Raw genomic sequence first — 15794 nt, forward strand, 5'->3', positions numbered from 1 at the left:
GACCTCAGGATTGCTCCCCAGAGGACAGAACCCCCCCCCCGCAATGACCTCCCTATGCTGTGGGGTCTCTAAGGCCCTCCTGCCGCTGTGTTCACTGCCCAGCCTCATGCCCCCTCTGGTCTCCACCTCCACGAACACAGCCCAGATGTCTTCACTTCCACAGCATCTCTCAGGGGAGGTAGGTGCCCCGGGGTCAGCTGCCAGGATCAGGCCAGGGGAATCACTCCCTGTCCTCCCTGAGTGATCTGAATGGGTCTCAACGCTTAATACTCCCAGGAAAATGCTGGGGAAGAAGGTCAAGGCAGCCCCCAAATCTCAGAGCAGGAACGGTGTCAGGGCACCTGGGCTAGCCTCCCACTGGGAATCCCATCCCTGCACCTCCCGAGAGCTGGTGGGGGTGCTCACCACCCTGAATGGTATGCCAGCACAGAGCCTTCCCTGTCACTCCCAGACTGAGGCCAAGCCTCCCTGCCTCCACTCTGGAGAACCCTCCAGACGGTGGGGATGTGCAACAGGGAGACGATCTGTTGCAAGATGCCTTCAACTACACTGGACTCTCCCAGAGGAAGCCAAGACACTGACACAAACCCCGGTCCCACAGCTCAGCCATATCCTGGGTCTCTGGGGCAGGGCATGACGAGGTCAAAGACCACTCAGGACAGCTCCAGTCTTCCAAGCAAAGCAGCACACACACGGCCCAGTTCAGACTTTACTTGTGCTGCCCCCGAAGTGTGGTGACCCCACTGCAGGGGGAAGGAGGAGCCACAGAGGCAGCAAGACAGCCCCAGACCTCTGGGGACCCTGGGACGAGACCCCTTGGGGCCTCCACAAAGCCCACCCAACCCTGGGAGCTGCTGAGTCAGAGCAGAAGAACGGGTTCATCCGCTACCCACACGTGGCCCTCACCACCACCCCAGGCTCTTGTGTCCACAGTGCCGGGTGGGGGGGCATGTCTGAGCATGGCTGTCAGGCCTGGGTCACCGTGCAGTCATTTCTTGCTGGCTCTCTTGTGCACCACCATGGGCTCCGACAGTGTTTGCTGCTGCAGCTGCCCAATCAGCTCCTCCACATAGACCCTGAACAGAGGAGTCGGGGCCTACAGGAACGAGACAGGGTCAGGATGAGTCGCTCTGGGGAAGGCAGGAATCCAGTTGCTGCTGGCCAAACAGAGGCATCCGGCGTGAGACTAGACCCCTCAGGCTTGGCTGCAGCCACCAGCCCAGAGCACAGTGCCCTGTCCACGAGACAGAGGCCACCTTCCCTTGGGGACCCAGGGACCAGGCATCTCTCCCCCACTTCCCTGCCTTGGGGCCCTATGGTTGCAGATAAACCAAGCAGAGAGAACAGGGGCAACAGCTGCTGGTGGGCTCCCTGTTCCAGCAGCGACCACGAGCTCCAGACCCTTCCAGGGTGCAGACACAAAAAGACCTCAGCTCGATACCAGGAAGATTGCAGGACAGGGGGGTGCCACGTGGCCAAAGAAACCAAAGGTACCACCAAGAGTCTTTCTGTCCATGAACTTATGAAGTCAGCTGAGGGGCGGGGTGGGGTGGGCAGGACAGAGTCAGGACTTCGAGGGCAGGGGGCACGCCGCACGGAACCCAAGGCCATGGTTGTACCGGGCCAGCCGTGCACAGCAGCAGCTCCTCCCCGAGCTCACCGGGCGCAGCGGCCCCCAGTCCAGGCTTTCCCTGAGGCAGTACGCCTCCCCACCCACCGGTCTGCTAGTGCTCAGCAGCTGGTGCTCACACGTGCTCACCTTCTCCTCTAGGAGCCTCTGCTTCTCCACAGCCTCATCTAGCGTCAGGCCGACCCACTCGGCTTCTGCCTCCGGGATGACAAACTCCTGCACAGGAGAGACCAGGCACTCGATGAGCAGACGTACGGCCCGCCAATGGGACCCACAAGGAGCCAGAAGTACAAACCAAAGCCCTCACCTTGTACTTGCTGTAGATGGCTGCCCTCTTCTTGGGGTTGTCTGGGTGCAGTTGGGGGTCCTGTCGGGCAAGCCGCAGCAGCATCCCTCGCTTCAGGTCCATCCCGAACTTGGAGCACAGGTCCTCCTTTGGAGTCTGGCAGGAGACTATGCATGGGGCCAGGTGTTGCTGGCGGGGCCCTGCCCACCCTCCAGCAGACCCCACCACCTCCTCAGCAGCGGGAGGGCCCCAGGCCATCACAGGACAAAGGAAGGTCTGAGAGCAGGGAAGGAGGCAGCAATGCTCACTGAGACCCCGTTTATATTTCACTGGTGTCCCTCCACCCCAGACACGGGTGTGCCCCAGAGAGTCTCTGACTCGCTAGGAGACTCCGCTGTGTGCTGGCACAGCCTCCGCTTGCCTTGAGGATGTAGAAGTCGAACCCGTAGGCCTCGTCAATGAGGTCCAGGGTCCGCTGGGTCACTGTGATGGTGAATTTCGTGTCCAGGATCTCACTGTAGAGCTCACGCTCAAACAGCTGTGGCTTCCACACCTTCTTCACCCTCTTTGAGAGCTAAGGGAGGAAAAGAGACCTCGTGAGGGCTGTTGCTTCTCCCAACAGAGCCAAATGGGGCCGGGGCATCTTACTGAGGCTCAGGACCGAGAGTTGGATGGACCAGGCCCCACCTGGGGACCCAGAGATCAGCTTCTCCTCAACCCTACCTGGGTTGCTGGTGTGCGTTCCAGACACACCACATGTACAACCATAACTCTGTGGTTCACAGGTCATCACACTCCAAACCAGGGACCAAGGGGCCGAAGACAAAAGGAGAGGCCCCCCAGGAGGCCTCAAAGACACAAGCCACCCTGCAGAGGGCTCAGCAGCCCCTCCAGGTTTCCCACCAGAGACTGCACGGTGTGGAAGGCAGACTGTGCATCTCTCAGCCTTCCTAAGTGCAGTGATGCAGTGGCAGTCACGAGAAGGAGGCAAACTACAGCGTGTCAGGCTGACAGGTAACCGAAGACCTGACCTCCCGCTACTGCCTCTCACACACAGGTCTCCTCCTCCTCCTCACACTTGATCTGGCTAACCATCCAGTGGCTCTGCACCACCCTGTCTCAGGACACCACCACACTGTAAGTACACACCCCCATCCCACCCCCTGGGGCCCAGGGCAGCAAATCCCAGAGGAGTACCCCAAAGCCTGCCCTGCTCACGTACCTTGTCGTTGTTGATGTATCTATGGCCCAGGATCCAGCCCTCCCCACCCCAGAGCCCCAGCTGGGATTCTGGGGGATAGTAAATGGGAATGGGTACATCCTCCACACGCTCCCGCTGCCCATTCTTGGGGTTGATCTTGAACTTAACCCCGTGCGGCCTGTAGTGCACGGGAGTGGGCGTCCGCGCCTCCTCCAGGGAGCGCAGGTAGTGCCGGGGCAAGCGGGAGCAGATACCCTCCCGCAGCCGGAGCTGCTTCCACAGGCCGACCGGGAACTTGTGCAGCGGCATCGCGGCGAGCCTGGCGGGAGACAGGGGTGGCGCCGTTACGCCGCAGCCCGGCCGCACTCTGGCCCCGACTACCCGCGCGGCTCCGACTCCCGACCCCGACTCTGACCCTCTGACTACCGATGCCGACTCCCTAACTCCCGACCCCGGTCCCCCGGACCCCGACCCCCGGCCCCGACCCCAGCCTCCTGACTCCCGACCCCGACTCCGACCCTCTGACTACCGACGCCGACCGCCTGACTCCCGATCCCAGTCCCTCCGATCCCGACCCCGGTCCCCTGACTCCCGACCGCGGCCCCGACCCTGGCCCCTAGACTCCCAACCCTGGCCCCCAGACTACCGGCGCGGCCCCACGACTCCGGATCCGGCCCCAAGTACCCGTATAGCCTCTCCCTTCGCCCCGACTCCTAATCCCGGACTCTGACTCCCGACCCCGGTTCCCCCGACCCCGACCCCAGCCCCTTGACTCCCAACGCCGACCCCCGGACTCCCGACCCCGGTCCCTCCGGCCCCGACCCCGGTCCCCCGGACTCCCAACCGCGGCCCCAGGACTCCAGATCCGGCCCCAAGTACCCGTGTAGCCTCTCCCCTCGCCCAGACTCCTAATCCCGGACCCTGACTCCCGTCCCTGGCCCGGATCTGCAGTCCCTATTCGCCCCCTCGAAACCCAACCCTGACCTAGCCCACTGCCTACCTCTCCAAGTTCCGCGCCCCACCGGAACCAGAAGTCGCGACGCAGCGCCTAGCACCCCATCCGCCGCTAACTGGCTGAAAAGCCCGTCAGTCTACTCTTGTCCCGCCCCATTTCCTGTCTTTAGGGACCGTGGAAAATGCGCGGCAGTGACAGCAGCAGCTCAAGGCACCGTCGGCAAATGCGGATCCTTTTCCCCTTGAGCGGAGCTGGGGGCGGGGAGGGGTGGAGCTTGTCATCCTCGGTCCCACCCCCTCTCCTCCCGGATGGGGAGCAGAAATCAATGTAAAAACTCTTGTGTCTCGGGGCGCCTGGGTGGCCCAGTCGGTTAAGAGTCCAACTCTTGATTTCCGCTCAGGTCGTGATCCCAGGGTCCTGAGATCGGGCCCTCGCGAAGCATAGATCCTGCCTAAGATCCTCCCCGCCCTCCCCTCCCCCTGCACGCTCACTCTAAAATAAAAGACTCTTGGGGCGCCTGGGCGGCTCAGTCATTAAGCGTCTGCCTTCGGCTCAGGTCATGATCCCAGGGTCCTGGGTTCGAGCCCCGCATCGGGTTCCCTGCTCGGCGGGAAGCCTGCTTCTCCCTGTTCCACTCCCCCTGCTTGTGTTCCCTCTCTCGCTCTCTCTCTCTGTCAAATAAATAAACAAAAAATCTTTAAAAAATAAAAATAAAAATAAAATAAAAGACTCTTGTGCCTTGAAATATCACTGTAGAATATTAAACTCACCAATCACAGCAAAATCAGAGCTACATAAAAATGTCTTAATGCCTTGAAAACTTGTAACCCCCAAAACCACCATATCTAAATGTTTGTTTCCCCTTTACAAGCCTAGAGAATGTGCTAGGGGCCGAGTGCAGGGTGACAAGGGGTGCGGGAGGCCGCAGCGGGACAGGAAGGGAAGCCCCGGGGCCAGTAGGTGGGAGGGCTGCCTGTCCCCAACCCACCCCACCTTCAGAGGCCTCAGTTTCCTGTGGCCACTTTGGGCCACTTCAGGCACCCCTGGTAGGCAGCCATGGCAGTCTTGCCTTAGGGGAGGGGCAGTCAGCCCCCCTTACCCTGCTTCCCCCACAGAGGATGGAGAAAGGCTGGGCCGGGTCTCAGGGAACCCCCTCCCCAAACACACGGTTAGGCCTGTACAAGGCAGCAGTCATCACTTGCTTTCCTGGAGCAACTGGAGAGCATGAGTGGCTCCCCAGGCAAGGGCCCAGGAACCCATGGGCTGGCTGGAGAGATGGAGTTGGGGCAGGGTGGGACCTGTGGTACTGCACTCCCAGAGCAGCTTGGCAGCCCCCTCCCAAGGAAGCTCTTCCCAAGGGGCGGCACCTCCAAAGCAGAGAGCCGAATGGAGGGGAGGGGCAGGACCGGAAGGCCAAAACCCAGCCTCTCAGTGCCCAGCAGGTGCCTGGTGACTGGTCGCCTCTCCCCACACCACTGCATCAGCAGGGAGCATGCCCACACCCGGGAAGACCGGCATCAGGGCACACCTCGTCACGGAGCCAGGGACGCAAGGAGGGCACGGTCCCAGGCTCAGTGGGGCGGAGGCCTGTGGGAGGTGGGCTCAGGCCTCCTCGGTCCCCCTGGGCCTCACCTCACCACCTCACAGGGAACAGGGATGATGGGGGAATCTTGCTCCACATCGCCAACCATCCTTCAGCCAGCCGAACACAGAGCCTGCCCCTGCATGGCACCTGCAGTCTCCAAGCAGCCAGGCCCAGGCCCCAGGGGCCCCTGCAGACACCAGCTGGGACCTGCAGAGGGACCGTGGTAGCCAGCAACCGGCAGGAACGAGGGAATGGGGGGGGGGGGGGGCACTCCTCTCCTCGGGAGGAAGCCAAAGAGTGCAAGGGCAATTTTATTCAGTTGGAAATCGATCTGGACAGGGTCCTTCTCCTTTGGTCGTGCCCCTGGCCAGAGAGGTCATGTTCGCAGCTGCCAGGCTCCCTGAGCTGGCCACGTCACGTCACCGTGTACAGGTCCTCTCGGTGGTTCTTACAGATCTGATAGTGGCAAGTGAGCTTCTGCGAGCAGGCCCAGGGCTTGGTGTGTTGCTCACGCGGCGGCAGCAGGAAGGCCGCACTCCCCGCCAGCAGCATGTGCCAGATGCTGTGCGTGTAGTAATAGTTGTCGCTGGTCATCATGGAGGTGTAGATGGCAACGGCCACAGCAGCCATCGAGATGCCGGGCAGGAGGTAGAAGACCCAGCGCTGCCAGGAGGTGGGGTAGCAGTGCCGCCGGCGCCCGCAGCGGTACACCTGGAGAGAGCCGCCGCGTGAGGTCCGGCACAGGAGGCTGCAGCCGCAGCTCCCGGGGGCCCCCCCGCCAGGTCTGGGCAGCTGGACCGCGTCGGTGTGGCTGCTTGGAGGGGGCCCTAAGGGCACAAAGAGCTGACAGGTGTCAGGCCCGGGCCTCGTGGGTGCCCCCAGCAATCCTCAGCAGCTGTGCAGGACTCGGGCCCAGGGGCGGGAACATGGCCAGAATGAGGGGTCTGCGGGGAGCCCAGACTCTTATCCCAATCACCAGAGGAGGGGGGTCTGGCCAGGAGCGCTGGCTTGTCCCAGCTCCTTACCCACATGGTGACCATGACCACAAAGGCAAAGAGACAAGGCCCCATCATGTTCCAGGCACCCCTGCGGTCCAGCTGCAAGGACATGGCGAAGATCAGCGTGCCCAGGAGAAACAGGACCTGGGCAAGACACAGGGGTGACCACAGGGTCATGGGAACCCTCAGCCAGTCGTTCATGACAATGCAAGGTCCGGTGACCTGGGCATGGTCATCGTCCTGCTGGCCCCCACTGTCCCTTGGCCTTAGAGTTGCTGGCACACTTTGTCCTGCTCTGCATTGCTGGGACCCAGGGCTTCCATTGATCCGTCCACAAGTGGACTTCTGAGGCACAAATGTGGCCAGGCAAGGCCCCAGGCATGTGTCCTTATTAGTCAGAGCCAGTTGAGGCAGAAAAGTCCCAAAGTGTCCTCCGCACAAGGACTGCAGGAGCACAGCTGGGGGCTTCTCAGGGAGGTCTGGCCTAGGGTTGGCGCTCTAGGCTTCCTCTCTGAAGGGGGCTCTGGGAGAGACAGGCTGGGGGCCTCACTTGACCCTGCCCACCACCTTTCTTTCCTGGCCCTCTCCAAGCAGCCGGTCCCTCCCAGCCGGAGGCAGCTTCCTCCAGCAGGAGAATGGTCTTTACAAGAGAAGGCAGGTTTCGAAGAGCCAAGCCCTCTTTCTGGTCTCTTCCTCGATATGGGGCACGCCTGGAGTCCAGACCCAGGCGTCAGGAGTCACTCACATGTTTCTGGGCTGCCTTCAGCCGCGCCATGCAGAGGATGGTGACCCAGATGGACACCCCAGAGCCCAGAAAGTCGCAGTACTGCAGGGTGTCATAGCCAAGGATGCACAGCACGGCCTCCCCGGGCTGGTCGCAGGCATGGTAGAACTGCAGAGCAGGGGTGGTAAGCCGCAGCCCAGCGCCCCCCAGCCAGCCCCGCCCCCACATCCCCAAGGCAGTGGAGCGAGCCTACCGTGGAGAAGAACATGGTATAGGCATAGACGGAGGCCTCCACCAGGAATGAGCGGTGCACCGAGACAGCGATGGGGGCCAAGAACATGAGGTTGCTGAGGGTGAGAAGGAGGGTGGCCACCCTCTGCTGGGCCACGGTCTGGGCTGTGCTGTTGTCCGTGCAGCTCCATCCACGCCAGCCTGTGGGCCAGTGTGATGCCAGGGGGCTGAGGCCGGGGAGGGGGGTTTCTTCTGAAGCTCAGGGCCTACCCCTCACCTAGAGGCCTGCAGAGAAGCCCCTTCCTCACCTGGGGCAGGTGTGGGGCAGGCATGTGGCAGGCTGGGGCAGGCGTGGGACAGGCCAGGGCATGCGTGGGGCATGCGTGGGGCATGCGTGGGGCAGGCGTGCGGCAGGCCGGGGTAGGCATGGGGCAGGCTAGGGCAGGCGAGGGGCATGCATGGGGCATGTGTGGGTCATGCATGGGTCATGTGTGGGTCATGCATGGGGTAGGCCGGGGCATGTATGAGGCGTGCGTGGGGCGTGCGTGGGGCATGCGTGGGGCAGGCCAGGGCATGCGTGGGGCATGCGTGGGGCAGGCTGGGGCAGGCGTGGGGCAGGCGTGGGGCAGGCGTGGGCCAGGCTGGGGCAGGTGTGGGAAGGGCAGGCCAAGGTCAGGAGGCAGGACTCTCTCTGTGGGTGCCATCTGTGCCTGGGAGGCAGGGGGGCAGGGGACTGAGGAAGCAGGGGAGGAATGAGGAGGAGGCATTTGCCCTTGTTTGGCAGAGTCACTCTCCGGCCTTGACAGAGGGGAAATGGGCTCCCAGAGGGAGACACCGGGCTGAGAGGCCAAGGGCAAAAGGGTCTGCAGGCAAGGTGCCTGGCTGGCTCAGTCGGAGGAGCATGCAACTCTTGATCTTGGGGTCGTGAGTTGGAGCCCCACCTTGGGTGTAGAGATTACTTGAATAAAGAAACTTAAAAAAAAAGAAGCGTCTGGAGGCCTCAGGCCTGGCCCTCACCGGCCTTGCAGCTGCAGCCTGCATACAAGTAGCTGAGTCTGCGCAGAAGGAGGCACTGGCCGTAGGGACCGCAGTCATTCAGGCAGGGCACCAAGGACAAGGTGGTCTCCACGAGGACCGAGGCGTGCTCGCACTCCCTGTGAGGAAGGGGCCACAGGAAGGCTAGCTGCTGACATCTGCTGGCCAGTCCCTCGTCCGTGCTCTCAGCAGGCTCTTGGACACATGAACCCAGACTTGAGGCCCCCAGGCTCCCAGCCTTGGAGGACAGCAGCTGTGAGCCCTGCCGAGGCCGAGATGCCTTTTCCCCTCGCCCTGCCCCGAGTCCCAGTCTCCCAGGGCTGTGTCCTGGACTGGTCCCCCTCCTTGTGTCCTGACTCCCGGGGCTGCAGCAGGAAGGGTGAGCAGAATCCCTCAACTCCCAGAAGGCAACTGACCCCACGTGGCTTGCAGGAGGCTTGGTCACTCCCGAACTTGCACCCGGGCAGCCCCATGCCACCTGCCCCCCTCTGGTGGTCCCCAAGTCTACTTACTCAGGGCTCTCGGGGCATACAAGCTGCAGGGAGAGGTACCAGTTGTCTGTCTCTGGGTAGGGGATGATGAGGTCGGCCTTGCGCGATGCGGCACTCAGAGACAGGGGGTGGCCCTGGAAGAAGGCTGCAGGGAAGGGGGAGGGCCTGAGCAGAGACGGCCAGAGGGGCTGGCTGGGGACACTGGCCGGATGCTGCCGGCCCATACCTGTGGTGCAGTTGAGCGATGTGTTGAAGCCGAGGAAGGGGGAGGCGGCGTTCAGGCAGACCGCTACCAAGGTGTTGTTGGTAATTGCAGTCTGGAAGGCGAGGCCATGCAGTCAGCCCCAGCCCCAGCGCAACTGCCCTAAGTTCCCACTCTCTCTGGTGCTGGGCTCCGTTCTCGGTGGCTCCTGCTGGCCCAGGGCCCTTCCGGGGCCCATCCCTCCAGGACCAGGGACACCCAGCCCGATCCCACCCACGGCCTCACTTCCTTAGCCCACAGAACAGGCCTTCCTTTCCTCAGACAGAGCCCCTACTCTGCCCCAAGGCCTGCTGCAGTCAGGTGTTGCCCGGAAGGCTGACCTGTGTCTATGCCAAAGTCAAGGCAGGAAGACCTGAGCAGCATCCCTCAGCCTGGGCACGTGAGAGCCCTGAGCTGAGCCCGGCCGCGAGGTGCTCACAGGTAAAGGTACCTTATTGGCCTGCAGGGAGATGGTGAGGGAGCCCCCACTGTCCATGCCTGTGCTGAGGTACAGCCGCATCACTGAGGGCGTGGCTGGCCGCACCAGCACCGAAACCCTGTCTGCAGGCCAGAAGCGTACAGACACCACGTCCATGTCTTCCCGAATGACCGGGTAGCTCACGAGGCAGAAGGGGCCACCGCCCACCCTGCTGCTCCTGCCCAGGCCGTGGCAGCCAGGGCTCGGGGGCAGCAGACCAGTGGAGGCGTTACAGCTCTGGTTTGGGCTGCTCTGCAGGAGGTGCTGGGAGTTCAGATTCCATGGCCTGCAGGCTGTCAGGAGGATAAGGGGCTCAGCTGCAGGAAGGCCTGGGGGTCAGCGGCAGGGGGCAGAGCCACCCTCGCCCTGCCCTCTCCACACAGCCCACCTGTGAGGGCAGCTATAGCCCTGAAAGCCACCAAAACGTGAGGCCCCGCCAGGCTCTTGGCAGTCACTTGCAGCCACCGGTCCCCGGGGGGTGAGGGCAGGAACAGGTGGCAGGCCCAGGTGGGGCTGATGCATGTGAGCACCTTCTGGAAGTTTCTGGGCAGGGTGGCCGAGCCCACGGTAAGGCGCACGGGGCAGCCCAGGCTCCCATTGCTCACACAGCCCTGCAGCTCCAGCCGCAACTCCCGGGTGTACTCAGGGATGAAGATTCTGTGGCCAAGGGGACACAGTCTCGCTCAGGCTCTGTGGCCGCCACGAAACCCCCCCTCACTCACACTCGGGATGTTGGCCCAAGGGAGCTGGGCGTTGGGCCCTGAGGCCCAGGCCCGCACAGTGAGGACAGTGGGATCACCCACTCCACCGCACCCGGAGGCTAGGCCTCCCCGAGGGTCCCACTCACTTGAGGTAGCTGGGATGGGAGAGGAGAGTCTGCGGAAGGGGAACGTCGGGCTCCAGGATAAAGACCTCGACTGCCCGCACGACCAGCATGTCGGGCTGGAAGATGTAGGCACAGGTGGGAGCAAAACCCTGGGGAGAGAGCGAAGTGTGGGGGGAAAGAACATGCAGACATGGGGGTGGTCAGGGCCGGAGCAGAGAGCCCAGGCATGGAATGGGGGCCAGGCAGGACTGGACCAGAGCAGGGCAGCAGAACCTAGAGGCAAGTCTGCCCCGGGGAGGTAAACGACAGTGACTGCGCATTCATGCAGCGAAGGATCCTGCCCCCCATCCCCGGGAGGCAGCCCCCTTACCTTCATCTCAATCTTCTGGGAGGAGGGGGGCAGGTGAGCGGCCACAAACCAGTCCCCGGGTGCTGGGTGGGAGATGTTGATGGAGGCGTTGCTCTGCAGCATCTTGATGAAGAAGGGGGACTGCACAGACGTATTGGCAGGGAAGCTAGTGCCCAAAGGGTTGATGACGGGAGGGGCGCCGTACCGGAAGTACCTGGAGACAGGGAGAGCAGGACAGGCGTCAGGGGTGGACGCTGGGCGGACCCGGGTGGGCGAGCGGGCGGGCGGGCACCTACACAGTGATCTCCACGTTGGCGCACGCAGGGCTGCTGCCCCGGGACACCTGCAGCAACCAGCGCAGCAGCACGGCGTCCGGGGGCACGCGGAAATGGAAGAGTCTGGCGCTGCCATACCAGCTGTAGAAAGACAGCTTCTGTGGGGACTGTGAGAAATGTTCGGACACCAGCCTGATGTCTGCGGGGAGAAGGGTGCTGTCAGCCAGGCCCCCACCTCCTCACGGGATCCCACAGAGGGATGAGCCTGGCACCCCGGCTGGACCTGTCGCTGTCCCCCCCCAGCAGGCCCAGGACTCAGGTTTTCCCGCCACCGCCACATTCCCTCTCAGCTGCCGCACATTCTCAACCACAGCTGTCATCTTTCTAACCCTCTCCACCCCCACCACTGATCTCTCCGGGGCACAGGCTCCGACCCTGAAGCCATGTCTCTGCCAAGCCTCCCCAGATCACCGACATCCCACCCATCGGGCAGCTTCCAGAACGAGCCCCCCACACCTGTCACCCCAGACGCCTCCGACGCCCCCACACCCCCCACCGCCCCTGCACGCTGTCATGGTCTCACTCAGTACTGCAGCCCCAGCAGCTCGGGGGCCAAGAGATGGAGGCTGAGGGTCACGGGAAGTGTTCAGGGTGGTAGGCCTGCCCCCACCTCACGTTTGTCCTGGGCACCAGACACCAGAACACTCACTCCACCTCCTCGGAGCCCCTCCTGCTCCATGCTGTGGGGCATGCTGTGCTGAGGGGATTCAGGCCCAGAGCCTGGCCCCCTGCTCAGCCCCATGATGACTTGAGACACAGCCAGACGAGAGCCTGAGTTCCCCCTCACCCAGAGAGGAGGCGAGCAGAGACCCTGGGGGGAGGAGGGCCCAGGCCGGAAGGCTGGCCGCCTTGAAGACGAAGGGACAGCTGGTTCCTGTGCTCACGCAGGGTGGCCACAGAGACAAAACTGCCCATGGCCCCAGCCTGGGGCGCCCCTGTGCCCACCCTCCTAGGAGCTCTCAGGTTTTCACCTCTGTGGCTCCCCGGCTACCCTCCCCTCCACACTCTAAAACTCAGCCTGTGTCATGCCAACCATTCCAGGACCAGCTCTGAGTCTTCTGGGGTTCAGCACAGAGACCAGAGGCCCCTCCCTGGATTAGGCCCCTGCTGGGGGTGTCCACTGACTGAGCACAACCAGCACCAGAGCAGGTGTCTGACCCCATGCGTGGAGCCCACCCACAACCCTCCCTCTTGGGGCTCCTACAGGACAAAAACACCCTAAGTGTTCTCTGTGCTCCTGGGGACAGCTAATCGTGCATGGGGTCTGGTCATGACATGCCTGGGCTGGATGGCCGGGAGTCCAGCCCCAGCACCAGCTCAGGCCTCATACCTCTGGTGACCTTGGGTGTCCCTTCCTTTCTCTGAGTCCCAGCTTCCTTGTGAGTTGGCTGAGGTAGACAGCACCTCCTTTCAGGTGCCCTGCCCTCCAAAGTTAATGGATATTAAAGTGCTTCCGGAAGAAAGGCACTGTGGACACAGGGTGCGGCCTCCCGCTCTTCCAAGCTGAATGCCTATCTCTGCCCCACTGGGAGAGTGGCTGGCTGACACCACCTCAGCCACAGGCCAGGGCCCCTCAAGGTGAGCCAGGTGAGCAGGGACGGGAGCCAGGTGAGCATCTGCTCTCCCGCCAGCCTCCTGACCCTCCCATGGGAGGCACGGGAGAGAAGATAATGACCCACTTGCAAAGCCAGTCTGAGCTACAAAGCAGCCCCACACAGCAGGGTGCTCAGGGGTAGGCTCTATGCAGGACGAATCCCAGACTCTCCCGGTGGCTGCTGGCCACCAGGTCCCATTCACCAGGCTATGGACTGAACACTAGGAAGCCAGGAGCTGCTGAACTAACACAAACCTCCTCGTGAGGCTGCTTCAGCCCCCAGGATAACATGATGAGAAGGGCGGAGAAAAGTGTTGGGGAGCTGAGGTAGGACAGCTCCCCACCTCCACCTCAGGACCAGGGGACCGTAGAGAAACAGTCTGCCAGCTGGGCACCCAGCACCCTGGCCTGAAAGGGGCAAGGACTTCTGGCCACTGCCAGCGCCAGAATGCCAGCCTGAGGGCACCTGGAACACAGCTGGTAGGTTTCAGCAGGTGCATAGGAGATAAGAGACCTGCTCAAGGTCCCCCTAAGACCCAGTGAACCCTCTTCCTAGGGCTACTTAGCTCCTCCAGCACCCCAGCTCTATAGTCTGACCTCCCTGCCCCAGACACCCACGGGGTTATCTTGCTGAACACCAGGCGGTTAGCACATTACCTCTATCAGGGAGCACCAGCTTCATGTACCCCAGCCTTGCCCCACAGGCCCCTCCAAGGACACAGGGTTAGACAGAAAAGAGAGAAAGTCCCTGAGCCTGTCCTGGGAACCCCAGGGAGAGCACACTATCCCCACACTATCCCACACCCTCCAAAGCAGGACAGGTACCCAGTACAGGGACTCTGCCCATGCACAGACTCCAGAAACCAGGGCCACACAGTGGCCTGACTTCTCAGCAGGCCTAAGAGGTGAGGGGCTGCCCCAAGTTTTCCATCTCCATAAGCCCCCCCACCAGTGAGCCCTCACCGGGCCCTGACCCCAGGATGAAGAAAAAGGTGGACATAAATATGGCAATATCCAACGGAGCAATTGAATCAGGAGCCAATCTCTGGGGAAACCACCTTTCATTTCAAACTGTGCCAAGCTCAGAAACCAGAGGCACAGCCCTCAAAGAAATAGGAGCTTGGAGGGTTTCAGAGAAGGGGGGAGGGGCAGGGGGCCAGGAAGTGGAGGTAGAGAGCCCCATGCTGTGCTGGATAAGCCGGCTGCTGCCCAAGGGGGCATTTAGGCCCTCCCAGCCCTGGCCACAGGGCCCTCAGGGAGGCTACTCAACACCCCCAGGAGGACCCTGAGGGACAGCATCTCCTGGTCTAGCCACCTCCTAGAGGTTCAGTCCAGGGTGGGGACCCTCAGACCACCCTGGCCTACCAGGCTCCTAGGGTCCCGTGGGAGTCCAGCCTCCAAGAAGCACGGCTGCTGAAAGTCACTGCACTTGGGCTGGGTATGACCCTGTGAAGGGTGAAGACAGGAAACCCACCTGGCCCCTCTCCTGAACCTAAGCAACTTTCTCCCAACCCGCCCTTCTCCGAGGCCAGGGGGGCGCCCTGGAAGCCACCGCACAACCCTTTTTCCAGTGGGCCTCCCAGCTGGGTCCCCCTGCACTCCTCCACCTCCAAGTCCCTTCCAGCGCGGCTGTGCCCTACCGAAACGCGTAGGGAGGAACCGGGAAGGGAGGGCGCACTCCAAGGGGCCAGTCTGGACGAACTCGGCCCTGGGGACAATGGAGGGGGCACCGGCGTCCTTTCCACCCCGACTACTTCTACTTTAACACGGGGCGCACGCAAGGGGCTGCCCTGGCCCCCCCCCACCCCCTTGCCTGGGGTGGGGACCTGGGCCCTGAGCCCGCGCCAGGTGAGCGCACAGGCGCCCCCAGGGTGAGTCACAATCCAGACACAATCCAGACTCCGCCTCCCAGCCGCCCCCCAACCCGCCGGGCCCCAGCCCACGCCCCCCCGCCATGGCACCCGCGGGTCCGCGCCGGCTCACCGCTCTTCCTGCTGTCGCCGGCGGCGGTAGGCGGGGGCCCAGCGAGCAACATCAGCAGCAACGGCCCCGCCACTGCCACCGCCACCGCCGCGCCCCCGGTCCCGGTCCCAGCCCGGCCCATGGCTCCGCGCTCGGCCCGGCGCTACCCGGACCGCGTCCCCGGCCGCCCGCCCCCGCCGCCGCCCGGGCAGCCACCGCCGCCACTGCGGCCCCCGCCGCTGCCGCTGCCGCCTCTGCCCCGGGCTCCCATCGTCCCGGCCGGTCCCAGCCGCCGGCGCCCCGGGCACTTCCGCCTGCGAGGCCCCGCCCTGCGGGAGCCGTGGCCGGAGCCGGACTCGGGGACAGGAATCGGAAGGAGGACGCTGGCGGGGGGCCGAAGCGGGCCGAAGGCGACTTGGGGACACGGGGAGCGCGAGGAAAATGGGTCAGAGGGAGGTCGTGGACTGAGAGGGAATGCCGACCCGCCACCGCGCGCGCAGATAGGGGGAGGTAGGGCGGGATAGGATGGAGGGTCACGCAGTGCGCGCGGGGGACGCGGAACCGAGAGGGGCCGGGGGCGGAGGGCTGGCGCGGGACCCAGTGGGGCGCTCGGGGGACGTGGGACGGAGCGGGCACGGGGCGGCGGCGGGCTGGCGCGGGAAGGACGTGGGACGGAGGGGACACGGGAGGGCGGCGGGCTGGCTCGGGGCCCAGTGGGGCACTCTGGGGACGTGGGATGGAGCTGGCATGGGGGAGCGGCGGGCTGGCGCGAGACCCAGTGCGGCGCGCGGGGAACGTGGGACGGAGGAGACACGGGGAGCGGCGGGCTAGCGCGGGACCTAATCGGGCGCGGGAAGGACGTGGGACGGAGGG

At 63.6% G+C, this 15794-nt stretch overlaps 2 protein-coding genes across 11 annotated transcripts; both read right to left on the reverse strand.

The window, feature by feature from the left end:
* Nucleotides 1-696: 696 nt before the first annotated feature.
* Nucleotides 697-5914, reverse strand: MRPL28 (mitochondrial ribosomal protein L28). Of its 4 annotated transcripts, none has more exons than XM_045874563.3 (6): nt 4118-4495; nt 3139-3436; nt 2338-2490; nt 1938-2072; nt 1760-1846; nt 697-1096 (listed from the first exon to the last, which is right to left on the reverse strand). In XM_045874563.3, exons 2-6 carry the CDS (start codon nt 3424-3426, stop codon nt 989-991), a joined length of 771 nt encoding a protein of 256 aa, XP_045730519.1. In that variant the 5' UTR covers nt 3427-3436; nt 4118-4495; the 3' UTR covers nt 697-988. The 4 variants fall into 4 exon arrangements, with proteins under 4 accessions (XP_045730519.1, XP_045730520.1, XP_064448294.1 ...); XM_045874564.2 differs by lacking the exon at nt 4118-4495 and adding an exon at nt 3997-4115; XM_064592224.1 differs by lacking the exon at nt 4118-4495 and adding an exon at nt 5705-5914 and having other exon boundaries at nt 1020-1154.
* A 36-nt stretch (nt 5915-5950) lies between these two features.
* PGAP6 (post-GPI attachment to proteins 6) lies at nt 5951-15220 on the reverse strand. Of its 7 annotated transcripts, XM_045874568.3 has the most exons (13): nt 14943-15216; nt 11327-11504; nt 11052-11244; nt 10703-10830; nt 10244-10512; nt 9829-10148; nt 9363-9453; nt 9158-9281; nt 8628-8764; nt 7633-7811; nt 7401-7547; nt 6683-6799; nt 5951-6368 (listed from the first exon to the last, which is right to left on the reverse strand). In XM_045874568.3, the coding sequence occupies exons 1-13, from the start codon at nt 15061-15063 to the stop codon at nt 6072-6074; spliced, it is 2301 nt and encodes a 766-aa protein (XP_045730524.1). In that variant the 5' UTR covers nt 15064-15216; the 3' UTR covers nt 5951-6071. The 7 variants fall into 7 exon arrangements, 5 of the variants coding, with proteins under 5 accessions (XP_045730524.1, XP_054363375.1, XP_054363374.1 ...); XR_010411769.1 differs by having other exon boundaries at nt 6683-6754; nt 7633-7837; nt 9158-9453; nt 14943-15220; XR_010411768.1 differs by having other exon boundaries at nt 7633-7837; nt 9158-9453; nt 14943-15219.
* Nucleotides 15221-15794: the final 574 nt, after the last annotated feature.

The sequence above is a fragment of the Mirounga angustirostris genome, unplaced genomic scaffold, assembly GCF_029215605.1.
Source record: "Mirounga angustirostris isolate CCGP_5_RB_7025 unplaced genomic scaffold, mMirAng1.0.hap1 SCAF_5, whole genome shotgun sequence".
In the NCBI taxonomy this organism is placed as follows: domain Eukaryota; kingdom Metazoa; phylum Chordata; class Mammalia; order Carnivora; family Phocidae; genus Mirounga; species Mirounga angustirostris.